The sequence below is a fragment of the Branchiostoma belcheri genome, unplaced genomic scaffold (genome assembly GCF_001625305.1).
Source record: "Branchiostoma belcheri isolate BF01 breed outbred unplaced genomic scaffold, Haploidv18h27 scaffold3, whole genome shotgun sequence".
Lineage (NCBI taxonomy): Eukaryota > Metazoa > Chordata > Leptocardii > Amphioxiformes > Branchiostomatidae > Branchiostoma > Branchiostoma belcheri.
Window position 1 is genome coordinate 4518649 of NW_017803909.1, and position 19496 is coordinate 4538144.

General features: G+C 43.2%; 3 protein-coding genes across 3 annotated transcripts; 1 reads left to right on the forward strand and 2 right to left on the reverse strand.

Annotated features, from left to right (window-relative positions):
- The first annotated feature begins 45 nt into the window (after positions 1-45).
- Positions 46-5464, forward strand: LOC109473588. The gene is made up of 13 exons (XM_019773496.1): positions 46-187; positions 482-634; positions 762-986; positions 1273-1478; positions 1755-1971; positions 2324-2574; positions 2971-3229; positions 3417-3613; positions 3795-3934; positions 4101-4192; positions 4479-4583; positions 4856-4978; positions 5188-5464. The coding sequence occupies exons 1-13, from the start codon at positions 70-72 to the stop codon at positions 5232-5234; spliced, it is 2133 nt and encodes a 710-aa protein (XP_019629055.1). The 5' UTR covers positions 46-69; the 3' UTR covers positions 5235-5464.
- An 82-nt stretch (positions 5465-5546) lies between these two features.
- LOC109473617 (neurocalcin homolog) lies at positions 5547-9894 on the reverse strand. Its single transcript, XM_019773542.1, has 4 exons — positions 9611-9894; positions 8072-8425; positions 6624-6840; positions 5547-6285 (listed from the first exon to the last, which is right to left on the reverse strand). The coding sequence occupies exons 2-4, from the start codon at positions 8230-8232 to the stop codon at positions 6085-6087; spliced, it is 579 nt and encodes a 192-aa protein (XP_019629101.1). The 5' UTR covers positions 8233-8425; positions 9611-9894; the 3' UTR covers positions 5547-6084.
- Positions 9895-10503: 609 nt separating this feature from the next.
- Positions 10504-18391, reverse strand: LOC109473616 (neurocalcin-delta-like). The gene is made up of 3 exons (XM_019773541.1): positions 17655-18391; positions 13037-13253; positions 10504-11818 (listed from the first exon to the last, which is right to left on the reverse strand). Exons 1-3 carry the CDS (start codon positions 17819-17821, stop codon positions 11621-11623), a joined length of 582 nt encoding a protein of 193 aa, XP_019629100.1. The 5' UTR covers positions 17822-18391; the 3' UTR covers positions 10504-11620.
- Between the last annotated feature and the right edge of the window lie 1105 nt (positions 18392-19496).

A 19496-nucleotide genomic window follows, 5' to 3' on the forward strand; every position in this document is an offset into this window, starting at 1 on the left:
ATGGCATTTTACATGTTGTATTAATTTTTATATTTGTCTCTTCAGGTGAACACAATCAATGAGGTGAACATGCATGACTTTCTACACAATACCATGCTGAAGTCAGCGAACCAGACCGTCTCAACCCCTCAGGTCATCTTCTCACATCCAGATGGACTGACTGTGAAGGGAGACCTCCGTGTTGAGGGTAAGCTCCTAGCTGTGCTGGACAGTACTGCAGCATGAAAACAAGGAACCTAGCCAGGTGTCTTACATGAGAGGAATTTTGAGATTTGGAAAGAGCTTGCAATAATGCCTGAGATTAGTAGACTTTGCGAAACACATGTGATGTAGTATCTGTATTTATCAGCATTTATACTGACTTGTTGAATACTTTTAAAGTTACTTATTCCAAGAACACACTGCATGCTGCATGGCTGCTCTCCTATAACATTACATACCTTGCTGTTGATGTTGCCTTCCCTGCTTGTGCTATTCACAGGTGATGTTGTACTGAACTCTGGAGGCACCATAAATGGAGTAGACATCTCAGAGCTGTACAAGGACATGGTACATCAAGGATGGGACGAGGACATCTCAGGACACAAAACTTTTGCCAACAACTTAGTTGTCCAAAGTGACATGACTATTCCAGGTATGACTATACCATTTCTTAAACATGTCACTTTGTCTACCATGTCTCTTCACTCTGAACACTGCAGTATAAACTGGCACTATTGTAACTTTTGCTTTAAAGAAATTATGTGTTATTTATTTTGCAGGGCTCATCAATGGAATAAACATCAGCGATGCAGTCCTTCTGCACACTGATCAGAACATCTCTGGCCCCGTCACCTTTGCTGGAGACCTGGAGGTGGATGGCAGTGTAGCTGTGACAGGATTGGTGGATGGGGTTGACGTGTCCGCACTGGCCAGTAGGGTCGTCACCCTGTCCACTGATCAGGAGATTTCAGGACAGGTCACATTCAAGGACTTGGAAATAACTGGCAAGTTCACATTTGTGACATTGTCTCTCATAGTAGAGCCAGCATTGTAGATTGTATGGTCATGTACATCTCTCAACATTCTCCTGAAACAGTTGTTACAATGGATGTGCACTTTTAAGTAAAAATAACATCCACTTTTGATGAACTTCTTTATCTTTTTTGAAGTATTATAATTTTACTGGTAGTGTCAGTCACTTTATTAACACAACTTTCTTAGACTAAGTGTACCATAAATATATTTTGTAGATTCAATCCACTCATTTCAGTTTTTCTATATTGTCCACAGGCAGCCTGAAAGTTGACCAGACTGTGAACGGGTTCAAGTTTCCTGAAGATTTTGTCAATGTGGGAGAAGACCAGATCATCGGGGGCAAGAAGACATTTGTAGGTGATGTCATCATTGAGAAAAATCTACAGACTGAAGAACTATATGGCATCAACTTGGATCGGCTGTATGGAGTTGTTTACAAACACTTCAAAACACTTGAAAAGGTGTGTTTAACTATTATTCCAATTATCTAGATGATATGTTTTAAGGTGCTTTATATGAGCTTTGTTAGATCTTTAGTTGTAGAAACCATACAAAAGTCCCTGTACTTTCTGTTGAGTGAATAATTTAAAAAAAAAGAATCACAATATTATGACATTTTTATTTACCAGCAATTATTTTTATTGCTTTTTGTTTTATTACCTGATCAACCAGGAAAGTCCTTTTATGATACAAAAAATACACCATTTTCTTACAGCCCATGGTGTATATTTGTGTAGTTTCAGAGCAACACGTATAATGAGAGTATAACCTTTGGTGGTAAAGTGTTCATCCATGGAGATGTCACCCTGCATGGACCTGTGGAAGGACTGAACCTCTCTGCCATTCCTGACCTGCCAGACTTCTGTTACCCCAAACACAGTCAGCTGGGCAACTTCAGACACCAGCTTCAAGATCTCTGTCCTGTCATCAATGATCTGATTGACAGGACATCAGGTAGTACTTTAATATAATCTCAGTATCCTGAGGATAACAAACCATTTCCAGCCACATGATATAATGTAAGAACGCTTCTGCTATACATTTACATATGGTGTTTCTCCCATGAATACTAGTATGGGTGTCAGATGACAGTGGTTAGAATAAAACAGAATAAAGAAATATTATCTGTGTCATTTTGTCTCAATGACAATACTTACAATGCACAACACTTACTTGAAGTCTAGTGATTTAATTGAGCCTAAGATGTAGACCTTTTCTCTTAGGTCTCACTAACCAATAGGTAACATGTAGAAATGAAAAAAAAAATATTTAAACCAGTACATATTTTCACTCATTGATTCCACAGGCCTGCCTCAGCAAATTGGTTACTTCAACATAATCCAGACCATCAAAACACCCGGGGCAGTCAAAGGGTCGTTCTTCCAGCCAGACCCAAACTGGGACTACTGGTTCATTGTCCTAACTCCTGTACCCAATGCTGACAGAGACAGTGACCCCTGCTCAGCCAGTCTGGGGTACATATGTGGAGAAGGGGACCCGCACTGTCTACCTTTCCCTGAACTCAGCTTACCAACTCACAACCCCAGCAGCATTGAGGTATAGGACTACTTGTCATTACTTATTAAAAAGTCTCACCAGATACATCTGTGTGATTCACTATTATAAAAAAGACTGGGATTTGGTAATGACTGTGTGCCAAATGACATATATACCTGGTATTATCATTCAAATAACAATGTATCATGTTACACACAAACATGTTGTATGTACTACAAGTTACATTTCAATGTAAAATACATTTAGTGAAGGTTTTTAGACAGTGTATGGCAAGGTAAGACCATTTTGAATAGATGAAAGATTGTTTTGTTGCTCATTTTGTCTGCCCGAATGCAAAACAAAAACTTCAATGTATGAAGACTATTTAGGCAGCGTTTGGCAAGGATGACTTTCTGCAGACTGTCAAGTCAATGGTTTTGGTACCTTTTCCCCCAGTTTTACACAGTACACGACATGCCGTTCATCATCTGGCTGAACCGTGGTTCAGGGACCCTGGCCTGTCTGGACTTCCTCCCTCCTGCCTCCCCGTATGACGAGGTGTCAGTCATCCTCAGTCCTGTCACAGACAGCCCCATGGTCATCCCCACCAGGGGAGCCACCGACCTGGTCATGTTCGGATCGGCACGGGGAGTGTACCTGGTCGTCGCCAATAGTTACGACGAGGAGATAAAGTCTAGCAACACCCCATCTGCTGGTAATGACATCGAATGGACATGCTTATCTCTATTTATTAAAGTATGACAGTGAAATATCGTTCTGTTAGGAAATATATTCAGAAGCTTTTGAAATATTTTCCTGGCCTGCACAGAAGTTGGTTTTGTGATGTTTTGCAACAATTCAGCTTGACATACACCGACTTGAAAATTTGTTCCTTTCTCCAGTTTACAAGATGATAAGACAGGGAGATGACTTTGCCTTCACCTGGGTGCAGTCCCTATCAACGGTCGGTGCCTCTGCCATGGACGTCCTGCAGATGGACAGCACCACCTACCTGTGTGTGGCCAATCATCACGACTCGGACAGGGACACTGGACACTTGATGTCACAAGTCTTTGTATGGGATTCTGCTCGAGAACAGGTCAGTCACATTTGTGTACAAGTTAATTTTATCTCTCATAGGTGCTAATGCAATGGGTAATAATATCTTCTGTTTTCAGTGGTATGTGTCATATTGGGCTCACCAGGGTTGCTCCAGAAATTTTACTGCTGGAGCTCCTATTGATATCACTACATGCCAATTTTTTGTTGCTTTCTTACAGTTCTACTTGCTCCATGAATTTCCCACCTACTATGCTGTGGACTGTGATCTGTTTGAGATAAAAGGGAAGATGTTTGTGGCCTGGGCACAACACAACCCCAGGGAGTCACCTGACATGATCTCACCTGTCATTATATACAGGTACAGCCCTCTTCTTTTTATATCAAAGCCGTGTATCAATGATAACTACTCTTCATGTCAGAACAGTAGGAGTAGAGTAATAGTCCCTTCAGAATGCCTAAACATAAGGAATATCAGTCCTTTATTGATCTACTGATGAGACATTGCCTTTACATTTTTTGGGCAGGTTTGACAGTTTTGCAGGCCAGTTCGAGGACGTTATTCTACAAACCCTTCAGGTTCCAGGAGCATATGATGTGGAATTCTTTTCTGCGTACGGTGAGATGTCACTATTTTGTCCTGTTAATAATCGAACGATACTATACAAATTTCATGTCTGTCTTGAACCTATAACACGATTTCCACTGACTTTTTCATTTTGGCTATGTCTGATATAATTATACCATTTATCAGTTTGATGTTGAGTACCAACTATCTGTGAAACAAATCTCTGACTTTGCTAGCAACAAGGGAAAGTAGAGGAACTTGCAGCCAACTGATGATGCTGATGATGACTAGTCTTATACATTTGTACCATGAATTGTAACTGTGCCTGCTTCTCCAGGTAACTGGTACCTGTCTGTCGTGGTGTCTGATGGAAGGGTGCGCCTGTTTAAGTGGGCAGGTGTCAATGCCTTCACTCAGGATCCCTTCTACCTGGACCTACAAGGTTTACCCAACATACTGCAGTTATCAGATCCACCAATATCAACAAGTATTTTAGTTTCTGGTTTTGTTTTTATGTTATCTTTCTTTTTTTTTCGTTATGCACCTGCATAGAGTAATGTTTGCATTACAGCATTATTTACTTCAGTATGTCAGGTTTATTTTCTGTGAAGAATTCTTGGATCAAGACTAATCATGAGGACTTCATTCATTTCTTAACAAGGCCTTTTGAGACTTGAGGTAACATGGCTGAAAGAAGTTTACTTTTCTTCCCAGGAGCACAAGACGTTGAGGTGATGTCACACAAAGGAGATGTGTACATGTTGGTCCCTGCCTACTTGTCATCTGATTCAGGGGAAAACATTGCCGACACCATCCTTCTCAAGGCTTATATTGAGGGTAAGTGGCATGTATATATAGGAGCATCACAAGCATTACATGTAAAATTTATGCCCAATTGCTCTCCACTTTTCTCAAACTTGGCACTACTGTATAATTCCCATCATTTGTTCCAAATTAAAGCCTGACACTTTGTTTATGCCATACATATGGTTCCAAGCAACAGTATATTGACAATGGCTGAACAGTTGATATCATTCCATCTACAGGCAGTGGAGGGTCTGGCCTGAGTTTCCGTCCTTGTGAGGGTCCATAACACACCATGCTGCTGAATCAAGAGATACTGTGGTATATGTCTGTACAGGCAATATCTGTGTTGCATCAGAGTAAGTGTGAATCAGTGTGATATTCATGACCTTGATTATGTAAGAGATTATTGTCGGAAAAGTACAAAATGACATCATAAGATTGAGGAAAATGTGTGACACATTTCATTGTGAATGAAAGACATATTCTCCATCAGTGGTGTGTGTGTGTGTGTGTGCGTGCGTGCGTGTGTGTGTGTGTGTGTGTGTGTGTGTGTGTGTGTGTGTGTGTGTGCATCCTTGTGTAACAGGAAAGAAACTGCAGGAAAATCTGGCAATATTAATCTTTCTTCATCACATCTACTGCAATAAGTACATGTATATAAGGCCTTGCAATGGTTGCCTCAGATATTAAATCTGAGAACTATATAAGCAAACATGATTACCTAAATTGCTCCCTAAACTGAAGCCCCTGGAGCCTTAGCCTTGCATAATAATAGTGCACTGTAAAAGAGTGCTAGCTCTTACACAGCTATGCTGTATGCAAAGGTAAAAGTACAAAAGACAGCACAGAAGCAAAGTAAAGACAGAAAAACATTTATGGTAAAGTCGCTATCAGGTGGACAATGTAAATCAACATCTCAATGAGTTAAAATTTATGACCACAATACTCATAGAACTGAGTCATCTATTGACTTGCCATTGATAAGAATATAGGAAACATCGTTTCTGTGATACTTTGCCAACGCTCAGGACTGGATACAGGTGAAGCTTTTCTCACTTCTTCAAAGGTGTAGGAAACACCTTTTCTATGATAATTTGCCAACGCTCAGGACTGGATACAGGTGAAGTTTTTTTCTCTCACTTCTTCAATATCCCGTTGGTCAGGACCTCCACCAGGGCCTTGTCTCTCTGCGCTCCCTCTAGGAACTCCTCCAGGGTGATGATGTGGTCGTCGTTATGGTCCAGCAGCTCGAAAATCTTGTCTCTCCTTTTCGCGGGACACCTCTCCTCTGGTGGAAGGGACTCAATGACTTCAGGCCCCATCATATCGTAAATGGCCTGGAGCACAATCGTACAGCCATGTGTCATTTTGTGTGTCATTATCACTTTATACAGAGGAGTCATTGAGAGTCTTCTCCTTTCTTGGCAAAAAAAGACACCGTTTCTACCTGGCGTCTAAATTTCTTTGGCGGGGCTTAGCCGGATAATTTTATCCTGATGTAAACGAAAAATATCCTTCTCCGTAAGGGTTTTATTCAGATTTGCCAACTCAAAATCTCTGGAGAAACTGAAAATTATGATTGATGATATGATTCATATCTTCATCACTTTATCGTCGTCGCAGACCTGATAAACTAATATTACGAGGTTCCTTCACAAGGTGATAAAAACCTCACCTCCAGAATGTTGAGCATCTCGTCCCTGGTGATGAAACCGTCCTTGTCCAGGTCGTACATCCCAAACGTCCATCTCAGCTTGTCCTCCACGCTGCCCCGTGACGTCATGCTCACGGCCGTCAGGAACTCCGAGAAGTCGACGTACCCGTCCTTGTTGGTGTCGAACGTCCTGAAGACATGCTTGGCGAAGTCGTCTGCGTTCCCCGATGGGAAGAATCTGTAAAATGCACGATCGAATTTTTTTTAATTCCAACATGTAATCACAAGACGTAGTGAGGGCACATTCAAGTTTTTTCAACTTATATTAATGCCGCCACCAACACAGGGGACAATACAATACAGATTTTCACCTGAGCGAAGTGAAGTAAGTCGTGTTAAGTGCCTTTCCCAAGGGCACAAGATTGGTGACATGTCAGGACTTGAACCCGGGACCTCTTGGTTCCGAGTCGAGCGCTCTGCCGCTACGCCACACGACCCCACACGGTCAAATTTCTGGCTAATTAAGGCTTACAAACATCTTCTTCTTGTCATGTCTAAGTCGTCTTTCAAACATAAATATCTAAAAGGATAAACTCCAGCTGCTGAAAACAATGATGTACTAGCCTCTACCAGGCTTCGGGGGGGCGGCTGGAAAGAGTAGAAATCGGCCAAATAGAGAGATAACATGCCGGGGGAGTTCGGGAGCGGCAAACTGTTCTCTCCCAGCAGACCAACTTCCCTGGCATGCTATCTATTTGGCCGATTTCTACTCTTTCCAGCCGCCTCCCGAAACCTGGTAGAGGCTAATGATATACATGTATCACGTGTTAGACATGTGCGTTCTCACGTTAGTTGACCAGTCGGAAGAGTTCTAAGCAATCCATCATAATCCTGGCCGTAAGACACGAATGATGTAGGGTTATTTTGGGTAGCAAAACGCCGGCTGTAGACACGGCCCTTTACCATTACAGTCTAGAGGAGTCCCAATACCAAACATGTGGCCGCCATGTACAATGTATATGGAAAATACATCGTGTCCTAGGGATGATTTGCTGTGGCTATTTTGAGCCAGAATTGGTCACAAGCTCGGTGTATTGCTACGACTTGCTGTCGGCAATTATAGACGAAAACTATGACGCCATGGTATGATGTGCAAGATGAACGATGACCAAGATCGTCTGTGTTTGTTTTGCTAATTGTGGCCGCCTCTAGAAGTGGCGCTAGTTCATGCCACACTTCTGCAATGGTTTCATTTGACTTTGATATATAATCTGTTAATATTTACTTTTGTATGATTTGAAGATGTTTGTAGAAGACCTTACAAAAGTCCTTGTGCCTTATAATTAGTCGTATCTTAACACAAAAGTGGGTAATACAGTCATCTTCATCTTTTTTTAGATATCCCTTTCCCGTTAGTTACCCGTTAGTTTGGAGTCGTTGACCCACAACTTTGAGCATATCCAGCTTACCTCCCGTATATGTACTTGAACTCCTTGAGCGTGACCTTGCCAGTCGGGCAGTCCCTGTGAAATCCCTTGTACAGCTGCTTGATTTCCTCTTCGGAAAAGTTTGTGTTCTCTATGAGGTCCTGCAGCGTCTTCTTGTTTAGCTTGCTGCCACTCTTGCCCATGTTGCGCGGCTGGCTACTGGTTCTTGGCAGTGACACCCCGGCAGCTGCCAACCCGTCTGGCTGAAGTGGACCAATTCGTGCGGGACGAGAGGCTATTGGGTGTCCTTGCCAATGGTGGCTAAGAGGAGATGGCGCTTGTAGCGCACCGAACCACAGTATAAAAAGACAAGCCAACACTAGGCGTGTTGGATCCCTGGTGGGAGATAAGAATTATACGGATGTAAAAAAATAGTATAAAATTTTAACAAACGGCTTCAAGCAAAGAATTTAACCTGGACCTTATTAAGAGCTAATAATAATTTGCATGACGACGAGCTAGAGCGCTACAACAGCGCATGTCAAATTCGGTAGCTTTTAACAAGTCGTGTTACGAAGTCGATGATCGATAGAACACAGACCACCTACGCGAAGCTCTTAACTTCTGCCACTGACGTATTGAACCCGGAACCTGGTCACACTTAGCTGGGATTGTCAAGTTTTCTGTTTACAGCCGAAATTCTCTGAGAAAATGTATGGTTTGTTCTCTTGAAATCCATCCTCGACGGAATATCTGTATTTCAAACAAACAGGGCATTTGTTTTTCAACTTTCACCACTTATGTATAATGTGCTAAACAGAAAATTTGCTTAAGACATTTTTTGTCTTCTCTGAGGGGAAGTAGCAGCGAAGAGACACTGTCTTTTCATGATATGGGTGAAAGCAGTGAACAAAACTAACAATGGCCGTAAATACGAATCGATAGACCTGATACACAGAAGGCTAGTTATGATATACACGTACGATTCTTACAACATCGATCAATGTGGTTGATGTCATTCCATTTTCGACGAGTGACAAGCGTATACATGCGGGGGACAAGAGTGTTTGAAGCCGACCTCGTACAGACCTTCCTGACATTGTTGGAATACATGACCTATAAACATATTTGGGCATTGTTGATGAAAACATATCATCGCCGGCTCTTATGTCATCGCTTTGAACAAATACAGATACAGACTAGAAACCTCTTGAACAGCAGTGCGTACATGTATTGGATTATAAACTGATGCGTAGTTTCGCATGTCCCTCGAAGATTCGAGGAAGCGTTGTGATGATATGGAACTCAGGTAAAACTCAATATAATAAAGGCAATCTAATAGTGTGGTATGGACATGGCATATGCGCCACAATAAAACAAGCGTTGCCATGCAAGCGCAGGTCTAGATCTCACTTCTAGATCTTTCTAAATCTATTCTGTTTTAATCCCTCTGTATATATAATTGTCGCGTACATACTTGTGACAGGTATGGAGGCAACTCACTCACCGTATGCTTTACTTTAACAAGTTATAAAAACAGAAACCTATTAAAACAGCGCAAATGTAAACGTACATACGCACCTTTTCGCTGGGGCCTTGACTACATCCTGCAGTCTCTAGTGAACAGTAGTATGTTCTGTGCCGACCTTGTGCTTGGTCCGGGTGATGATATACAACTCTTGGTGGTAGTTAAACACACACTCAGCAGGGAGCTGTAAGTAAGAACGGTCTGCCGAGCCGCGGCAGCTGTGTCTGCCCCCAAACCGCTTGTAGAACGGAGAATTGATCGGGATAGCTTTATAAGGGCGCCCTTGCCCATACCCGTTGTTTCCAGATGTCACATGTGGTTGATTTAAGGACCGCAGCTCGGGGTAGTAGGCGGCGAGAAGAGGAAGGGGGAGTCTTTGCCAAGGGCATCGTCGGGAGGGCACAGATAAACGTTTGGTACGAGCAAGGATGTTATTGAAGTCACTTACCCTGCAAGTTGTTGTTCCTATGAACCTAACTTCTGTTGGGGAAAGCCGTCTTGAGGTCACCTGGTGGCACTGAATGGCAACCGCACAGACCCTTGCGACAGTTCCACAAAAGTGTGTGGAGCACTACCCATTATGATGAAATTGTTATTTACGTGTCGAGGTTGAGTCCAGATCTTATCAGATCAGATTCGGCTGCCGAAGGGACTTAAGATACAAACTTGGGTCGTGTGACAAATTCTTATCAGTGGTGCCCTCAGCGAGTTACATATCAAGCCAGTTACATACCAATTACCCACGATATCATCGTCCTAAAGTGTTAATCTGATAAGAACGTATCATAAGGACTGAGCAGTGTAATGTGTTGTAATTGGGTGTGTATTGACTAGTATTCATGGTCTGATTTTGCAGCCGTTTACCCGGTACTTTTACCTTTAACATTCATGATGCTTTGGGACTGTGATTTTTTAAAAAAACGACATGTAGAAGGAAGTACGTTTGGCTTTTTTTATTTCTAACAACAGACAGTAACGACATATACATGTACACCAACGGTTGCCGATACTAGCTAGGCACATGTCTATGCCTACTATTGAGTCAATTGCACTCGCGGTGACGCCAGATGCCGGTATGTTAGATAACAGTTCGGGCGACACAAGTTAATGAACCCTATTTACAACTTCTAAGTTGTTTATTACAAAAGTCTAATAAGTCGGCATCTATCTTTCCATTCCCTTTGACGTGTTTGTGGATATTCATACTCATGTGGACTTAATAGGGAAGCGTATCATTATATATCACATATGGTTTTCAAACTACTCTGTATGTCAAGTTCTTTGTGTTTACAAAACTTTCCGTGAGTACTAGTACTACATATATAAAGAAACGAAGAGCCGCATCCGCGTTGATAGTTTCCCCTTTTCAATATATATACCCTTCCATTTCCAAAACACCTGTTCATGTACGCAAAAGCTTACCGCGAATCATACATACAGAAGCGCCATCTACCAATCCGTTTGTAAAACGGATATATATGGTACAAGCAATGATGATCGATGTATCAGTACCAAATTCAATACTAAGCAATACTCTAACCATCATGAAATATATCCAAAACTAATGCAAAATATAAATTACGTATACATATCATATGATATCAGTAATAAAAATATTCTAACAGCGAAAACATCCACTAATTTTTCCATACTCTAATGCTTACCCACCATTATTCTAGAGATTATGTCAAAGCGTTTGTCATATTCACTTACCAACAAACAAACAAACAAACAAACAAATTAAAATAAACAACACATCCTAGTGAAAATATCATTCCTTCGGGAAATCGTCTTCGGAGAAGAGATGACATACCGAGCAAAGAAACTCCGTAAATCTTACCTCAGAATGATATCCTGGAGCAGATTTGTTATGACGTGTCGAAAAATTTAATATCCCCATGGATTATGATCTTTCATCACATTAATCACCTTTCGCTCGTGCTATCTGAGCAGAATGTTAAAGACTTAAGGCGACCCCTGTTGGAAATGTTTCAAACTACAGTCACTAACTAAAAGGAAAAAGATCAGTAGAATCTATATAAACTCAGTGCTGTCCTTGTTTTCTACTGCACGACGTTTTGAGTCAACATGGCGATGAGGTCCTTGTCCTGCTGGGCTCCCCTGATGAACTCGTTGATGTTGATCTCGTCGTCCTTGTTGGCGTCCATGAGTTTGAAGAGTTGGTCCGTCCGTTCTTGTGGGGAGTAATTGTCTGACAGCAAGGCTGTCCTCATCTGGGGCGTCATCATCTTGTGGATGGACTGTGGGACGGATTGTACTCTGGTGAATGGAACTTACAACATTGACCGAGAGATGTTTTCATTACAAACCAAATGTCGTCTTCAATTTTCAGTAATAACTTTCAATATTACAACTATTGCGAGGTTATCATGTATAGGCTTACGCTCTCGCCCTAGTCTCCACCAGACTCCTTTGCATGCTGAATAAATAGTGCAAATCGGCCTAAAAAATGGGGATTTCATTGGCCAGAGGAGTTGGCCGGCCAGAGCAGGCAAGTGGACCCTCTCTGTCTGGCCGCTTATTTCTACTATTTACTAGTATTCAGCCTGCAAAGGAGTCTGGTGGAGACTACTCTCGTCCTCAGGATTCAAGTTAATGCCTGCCCTCCCTATAGCTACCTGCAATGTCTCAACCATTTCACTTCTGATGATAGATACTCCACCACCACACTCAAGCCTGTTAGCGCTCACATTGACAACACTTTTACGGCATGTGTGCCCATACTTGAGCATCTCTCACCTGCAGTGCCCATCTTCACGGTGCCATGTGACACCACCCCCCACCCCCCGCCTCGTCTGAACTTCACGTTGCCCCGCGCCGACGCAAATTTCCGTGTCGTAAACGGTCGTCGCCTTTCTGAACGGTCGTCACCTTTCAGAACGGTCGTCGCCTTTCAGAACGGTCGACGCCTTTCTGAACGGTCGTCGCCTTTCAGAACGGTCGTCGCCTTTCAGAACGATCGTCGCCTTTCGATGCCATATCCGAGCGTATCATAACTTTTTTTAGGTCAAAAAACGTATAAACGTAATATATACTATAGAAAGCAACATTCGAATTGCAAATGTAAGGGAGGATCATTGTTTATTTATTTAACCAGAGAACATATCGCCCTGGAGGGGCGATTTTCAATATAATGCACCCTGGGGGGCAATCCCCATACACAATAAAATAATAACAGTATAATCAAGGTGGCAAATTAAAATAAAGTAACTTAATCATCATGAAAAGGGTATTAGTGAAAGAAGAAAGCACAAACTCGGATTCGAACCCGGTCAAAAATCGCAGCTAGCTCTAAAATCCTAACCTATACCCCAACCTTGACGCCATGAATTATCACGGTGTGGATGGACCGTGCTGATACACCTGCATGTAAAGTTAGCCGTTCTGCGATATGGCATCGACCGTTTCAAAAGGCGACGGCCGTTTACAAAGCGGAAGTTAGCCGCGCGCCGACCCACCTGTAATATTTTGACCATCTCCGCCCTGGTGATGCAGCCGTCCCCGTCCATGTCGTACATACTGAAGGCCCATCTCAGCTTGTCCTCCGCCGTGCCCTTGGACGTGGCGCTGGCGGCCATCAGGAACTCCCGGAAGTCCACCACGCCGTCCCCGTTAATGTCGAACGTCCTGAACACGTGCTCAGAAAACTCGTCCGCCGTTCCTGTCGGAAAGTACCTGGAAACAAAAATAAACATTATAGACTAGAAAGGTAACATTTGCAAAGCAAATGCATAATGTTTACCTTTGCATATGGTCTGCTCTGTTAATTCTTACAAAGTCGTATATGTCGTGACAGAGTCTAAATCCGTCCTGCTGTAAAATTTCAACATGATGTAACTCAACACCAGTTACCATGGTGACAGACGTCTGGTTTAGGTCATTGGCCTTATTTGTTTGGAGAAGAAGAGGAAAAACAGTGTGTTTTCCTTCTGCGAAGGTAAACGTCAAAATGGGATTTTTTTTCTTGTGCAAAAATATATAAGACGTTCGTCGTGAAAGTTCATACGGAGAATATCACATTTGTAATGTAGCAGCAAGCCCTGACGTAAATCAGAGGGGAACATTCTTGTAGCCCAGTAACACCTATTGATTATCCCTTCCATTTCAATTTCCCGACATTACATGACCGCCCCAGATACAAGATTGATTCGGTAACATCCAGTTCGGACTGGCTCACGGTGACTGGCTACGAGTATTCAAAAAGCACGGTGCGTAGAAGTGAGTTAGGCTTTACGTGGAGAACAGTGAAGGGCCTTCTAGTTGAAAAGGGAGCTTTAAACGGGACTTCTTGTAACATCTACATTACCATATCATCAGCTTTGTGGGTGCGATAATGAAATAGAAATGTACGACCGACTGTTGCGTACCTCACTACGACCGAGCGTAATCTGTTTTCGATTTTCTGTAAGAATCTGTGAGCTCCCGTTTTTGAACGCCACTCAGACAACGATGGAGAGAACATTCTTGAACTTTAGTGTCAGTAGACGGGCATCATATAATACGCACTACACCTTGAGGCAGCACTGATGCCCTTGAGCGGAGGTTATAGTTTAAAAACCACGGCCCACGCATAGATAAGGATCCACAGAAGGGTATAAAAGCCACTTTCCAGGAATAACTAACTATCTGTAAATACAGGCCGGATAGAAAGTGCACTGCCAGAGGGACGTGAATCTCATCCTTAATGACAACGTTTCAAAAGATCCCGCCAATTTCTTATCGTAATCTTGTTTCTTTTCCATCAGGTGTCAACGGTTGTATTTACAGGTGCCTTGCAAATTGCCAAAATGAAAGACATTGGAGCATTTTGATTTTATCTGAAAACACAGCGAAAAGTAGCGACTATATCACCGCCTCTAATTTGCTCTATTCTTTAAGGAAGAAAGAAATCTGATCGACCCACTGAAATGCAAATGATTATCTTCATGTAAAGCCTGCATTTCCACCCAATACCATCTTATCGTACCCAGGGGGTTGGAGAAAATCTTTATTTATGAAATAGCCATAAAACGTAAAGCCCTTTCCATCAGGGCGATATGGCAACATGGCATTTCCCTCTCATCGGGCAGGTTAAATTGCCCTGGTTAGAGGCGAGACTTGCACGGAAGACGGTGGGTCCTCCGGGGAACACCTGAAGATAGACAACTAGAGAAGCCTCCGTGCGTGCAGCAAACTCCATCATTCCGCGTAATGCCGCGGATTACGGTCGTGACAGCGTACTAAACCCCTGAAGGAGACTTCATCAACTTGATTCAGTAGCGGGGTGAAAAAGTCTACAAGACCTGGCCTGCATGCGGCGCCACGCAGGAAGTCGGGATGATGAACACATCATCAATCTGGTGTGGGAATCCACCACGGGTTCCTTTACAGCGGTTATTGTACTCGTACATATTAAACCTAGCAAGGGCATAGCAACCAGAAAACGTTGGAACCAGAACCAGGGAAGACCGCTCAAAAGATACAGAGACAACCTTAAGGCAAACCTTCGGAGCTGTAACATCGATGTCATTTCCTGGGAAGCAATCGACCATGACAGAACAGTCTGGAGAAACCAGTGTACACTGGGTACTAGGACTTTTGGGCCAACAGAGCAGCTGCCAAAGAAAAAGAAAGAGTGGAGGGAACAGCGTTTCTCTCCCATCCATTCCTTCCCTTGCACAGCATCTGTGGTTGCTCATGTGCGTCCAAAATTGGTCTTCATCCCCACGAGGACTCGTCTGTCGTATCGGAGACTCCAACACATAACCTACCCCTATCTCGGAGGGTGACAGGTTTTAGACCTCTATCTCCTGGTTTTCCCTATAGTGATTCTTAATTGACTCAAAGACTCAATTAACAAAAGTACAGGGACTTTCGCCTGGTCGACAACACAGTGTACAACTAATATTTAACAGAGCTAAATACATATATGGATTGAGTCATCCTACGCACAGAATATAGAGAGATGTAACAGTTATATATATGCATGCGACAAACTACGTACAGAATATTTGTCAATGGCAAAATTAGATGTATAACCTGCAGCCTCATTCATGTATTTCCCTATTTGCACACCGTACGGATTATCTCTTCTTTAAGATATATAGGAATTCATTTATAAGATCTAAAGTGTGGAAATCAGTTGATATATATATAGGTGTAACAGCGTAGGGCAATGTAGTTGTTTGTGTCAGCATCACGCCATGTATACATGAGAATTGCGCTTCTCAGATACAGCCAACAAAGTTTAGCTCAAAGATAGCATGCCAAGACTGCTCACTAACATGAAGACATTCATTTTTCAAACCACACGCAGAAATCCATAGTAAGGCCAAGGCCGGCGTTCCAGTCAGTATCTCTAATGGTACCGAGTACTGACAGACCTCTCAGTTTAATGGGGCGTGCCGCTGAGTGTTGAAGACAGTTATCCCCTTATATGATAGAATACCATGACCACGTTAAGTCAGGGTAAAACCGTATTCCTTATGTGTTATTACGATTATGCAAGCTCACATTATGCTTACAACATGCGAGTTATGCGTTGAAGAATATATGGAGTTTAGGAACATGTGCCTTGTGATTGAAGCAATCTTGATACTCCACCACATGAACAAAATGTCATCGCGTACATCATACTTACGTCTAACCCATATCATAAACATTAACTACTTCATCTCTTTTCAAATTGAAAGGTAGGTCGATATATTACCGTTGAATTTCTGCATTCAGCAAACGAAGCTTTTGAGTAGATACAGGACTATAAACGTGTAGCCATGTAAATGTAACAGATATACACTCTAGAACTGTATAACTGTATAAATGTAACAGATATACACTAGACAGTTCTTATCCGGACCAAGCAAAGCAGAGTATGTATCTGGGTAACATGCGGATTCAACATAATGAAATGGCTGTCCTCTCCTGCAGCTGTTATATGTGTTTTGTCGTCAGTGTGTATTCTGAACATGTGCCGTCGTGTTCTCCCGCTGTATCCATGCTGAGAGACCTGACCGGTGGGGCCGACAGTAAATGACAATGATGCATGAAAGAGTTGCCACCAAATGCGTCCGATCCATCATCTACGTGATTGCTTATACGAAAACAACATGCCTTTTCATACAACCCTCAGGATAGAACACTGTACGTCTCACATAATTATCTAGCACTTATCTTCAATAGACCTCTGGTCTGCCCTCTATATTAGCTTCACCACCTTCCTGGTACTCTGGGTACCTGCGAGACTGCATGCGCCGTTGTCTTAATGTAATTTTATTCTCTCTATCAGCGCGGGTATATTTGCGCATTCCAGGGAGAGCCTAGCAACAGGTTATGGTGAATGATAGCGTCTACGTGAACGGGCGAGCAGTTAAACGTTGCTTTTTCGCTTTTTTTTTTCGGAAAGAACATCAGATATGTTTTTCACACAAATGATGCGTGGTTCGTGTGCTTTATTTTCGGATCACCACTTGCCCCGGAGTTAATATCACTTTTCATCAACACAATGTCGAAGGATTATTGCTATATGCTATAAGTCTGTTTTGATTTATGGTTTGTGGCTGGTTTAATGGACGAGCAGCTCTGTGTCTGGACCCAGATATGACACAATAGGGAATAACACCGCCCACTCAGGATTGGTGTCACCTGTGAGGCACGTCTATCTGGGGGGAATGATTGGTAAATAGATCAATCAAGAGAAGAGGGAAGACACGCCACAAAACCATGTAGGCGTTCAGGCAAAGCGGTGTTAACTAACACAACATGGGGAACGGCGCAACAGTTCCTATGGGTAATAAAACAGCGATAAGCCAAACACAAGGCAATGACGATTTTTGGTCATATTTGAAATACAATATCTTGTATTGCCTCATATTTCCCTGAGTCATAATTGTTTCCATATCCGTTGAGGTAGGAGGCGTACGATTTTTATTGCACATCTCCTGACAAAGTAGCTTGATGCAGACAGATGTTAGAGAGAAGAAAACAAAACGTCTCTAGCTTGAAAGCCTACAATTACATACTCTACCTACACAGTTAAAGAAGGGAGCGTAAAGCCTATTATTGCGGATTACGGTCATGCATGACAAAATGGCTACCTACCGTCCGTACACACGTCTGAAGCCGGCTAGCGTCACCTTCCCGGACGGGCAGTCCCGCAGGAAGTCCTTGTGCAGATCTCTGATTTCTTGCTCCGTGAACCTCCTGTCCGTCAGCCGCACCAGCTCATCCACTGTCTTCTTGTCCAGCTTGGCTTCGCTCTGCCCCATGCTGCCTGCTTCCTAACCAAGTCTCGGCCGAACTGAGCCTTCAGACGCCTGAGCGGTGCGCGACGCCGGTTACGGCAATGTTTGTTGTTGGGGCTGAATAACGGAGGTTAGATGAGCACAGATGCGAAGTGGGGATTCAGTTCAATAATTGCGGAGAGCTGAAGACGAGACTACTCCACGATGTAGAATTAAACACTGGGATTGAACAACGGTGGCGAAGTCTACCGCGTGCGTCCGTTGGAGAGCGGTGAGAGCAACAGGAGTACCGCGGCCAGACCGCCCATCCACCTACCCGAGCCGTGCAGACAGGAGCCTGGACGCTGGCAGACTGTTCAGCGCCAGGAGCTGCATCACCTCCCGCTGGACTGCTGATTATCCAGTCACAATGGCTGTAATCTCAGCCTGTCTCACGCTTCTGTGGGCGATTTTTCCGTAATCTATGGTGTTCCTAAATTGGCCTATTGAATGCAGCAGGCACGAGTGTCTCCGCCCGTCAGGCCAGACTTTGTGCGTCCGCAACCACGAAGACCTCGGGCTCGGATCAGCTACGCTCTGACGTCACCTAGGACACTGTATCGATGCAGAGGAAAGAAGAGATGCGTTATTGAATTAGGATCATGAAGCGGTAGTCACTTTGTTCTTAATTAGGTTCTGCGCTCTCAATGACGAACCGATGTTGCCAAAGAGATGTTCCGACATCAAAACAAGCCCGGGGGTACAAATGTACGTAATGACGTCGGAGACGTCCCTCTCACAGTAGATAGAATTACCACATCCGCAGGTACTTACAGATGATGTATCGAGGGGCCCTGGTTTGTGGAGCGCAAAAAAAGATATCAACACTTTCCTCGTTTGGCAAAAAAGGAAAAACTTCTCATTTGTAGATGAATGTGTTCAATTTTGTCGTCGCGGTGCATCATGGGGTAAGACAATGCCATGTACTCAAACCTTCATCCCTATTTATATATCCCATCATTCTTAGAGCCAGAGCTGCTTTTGTTCGGATGAAGCATAGTGTTGTAAGTGACAGGATTTCATCATTAAAACATCCTGCATCCCGGGCAAAGACACGAAATCAATTTAATTACACTACTTACATTACCACAACATGCACGACAACATCCCTATGACCTACAAGAAGATCATTTTTCATCAACCGACTATCATTTCTCTGTCAGTGGTTCTTTAACAATTATAGAGCTGAGGAAAATGGGCAGCGGCTCTTTGGAACATTGACAGCTCGGTGTAGATAGGTATGTAGGGTAGAGAACGAGTTCTTATCTCAAGATAAGGCTGATTATGAACAAACATATGTCGGGGAAAATCATGGGCAAAGTTGACCAAAAAAAGGAAAGAGAATGATAAGCCTATACGACTGGTGTCTTGCCAGACCGACAAAAGCAGCGTTTCAGATAAACGTACATTCTACATTCACCACCATCCTAAGCCGCCAATTCCATAGACACGGAGGATTTGCCTAAAATGAACCCCCAAAAAACGTGCACGTTGTGGGTCTTTGGGCCAAGTTCCCCGGCGTTCCGGGGATTTGAACAAGCCTTTGATGGATCGCTCGGGTAATCAGTGTGGTGGGGCAGCGGCTTTGTTCGCCATCAGAAGGTAGGGCGTAAGCCGCGGTGTAGAACGTACGGACCTCCCCGGTACGTATACGTACGTG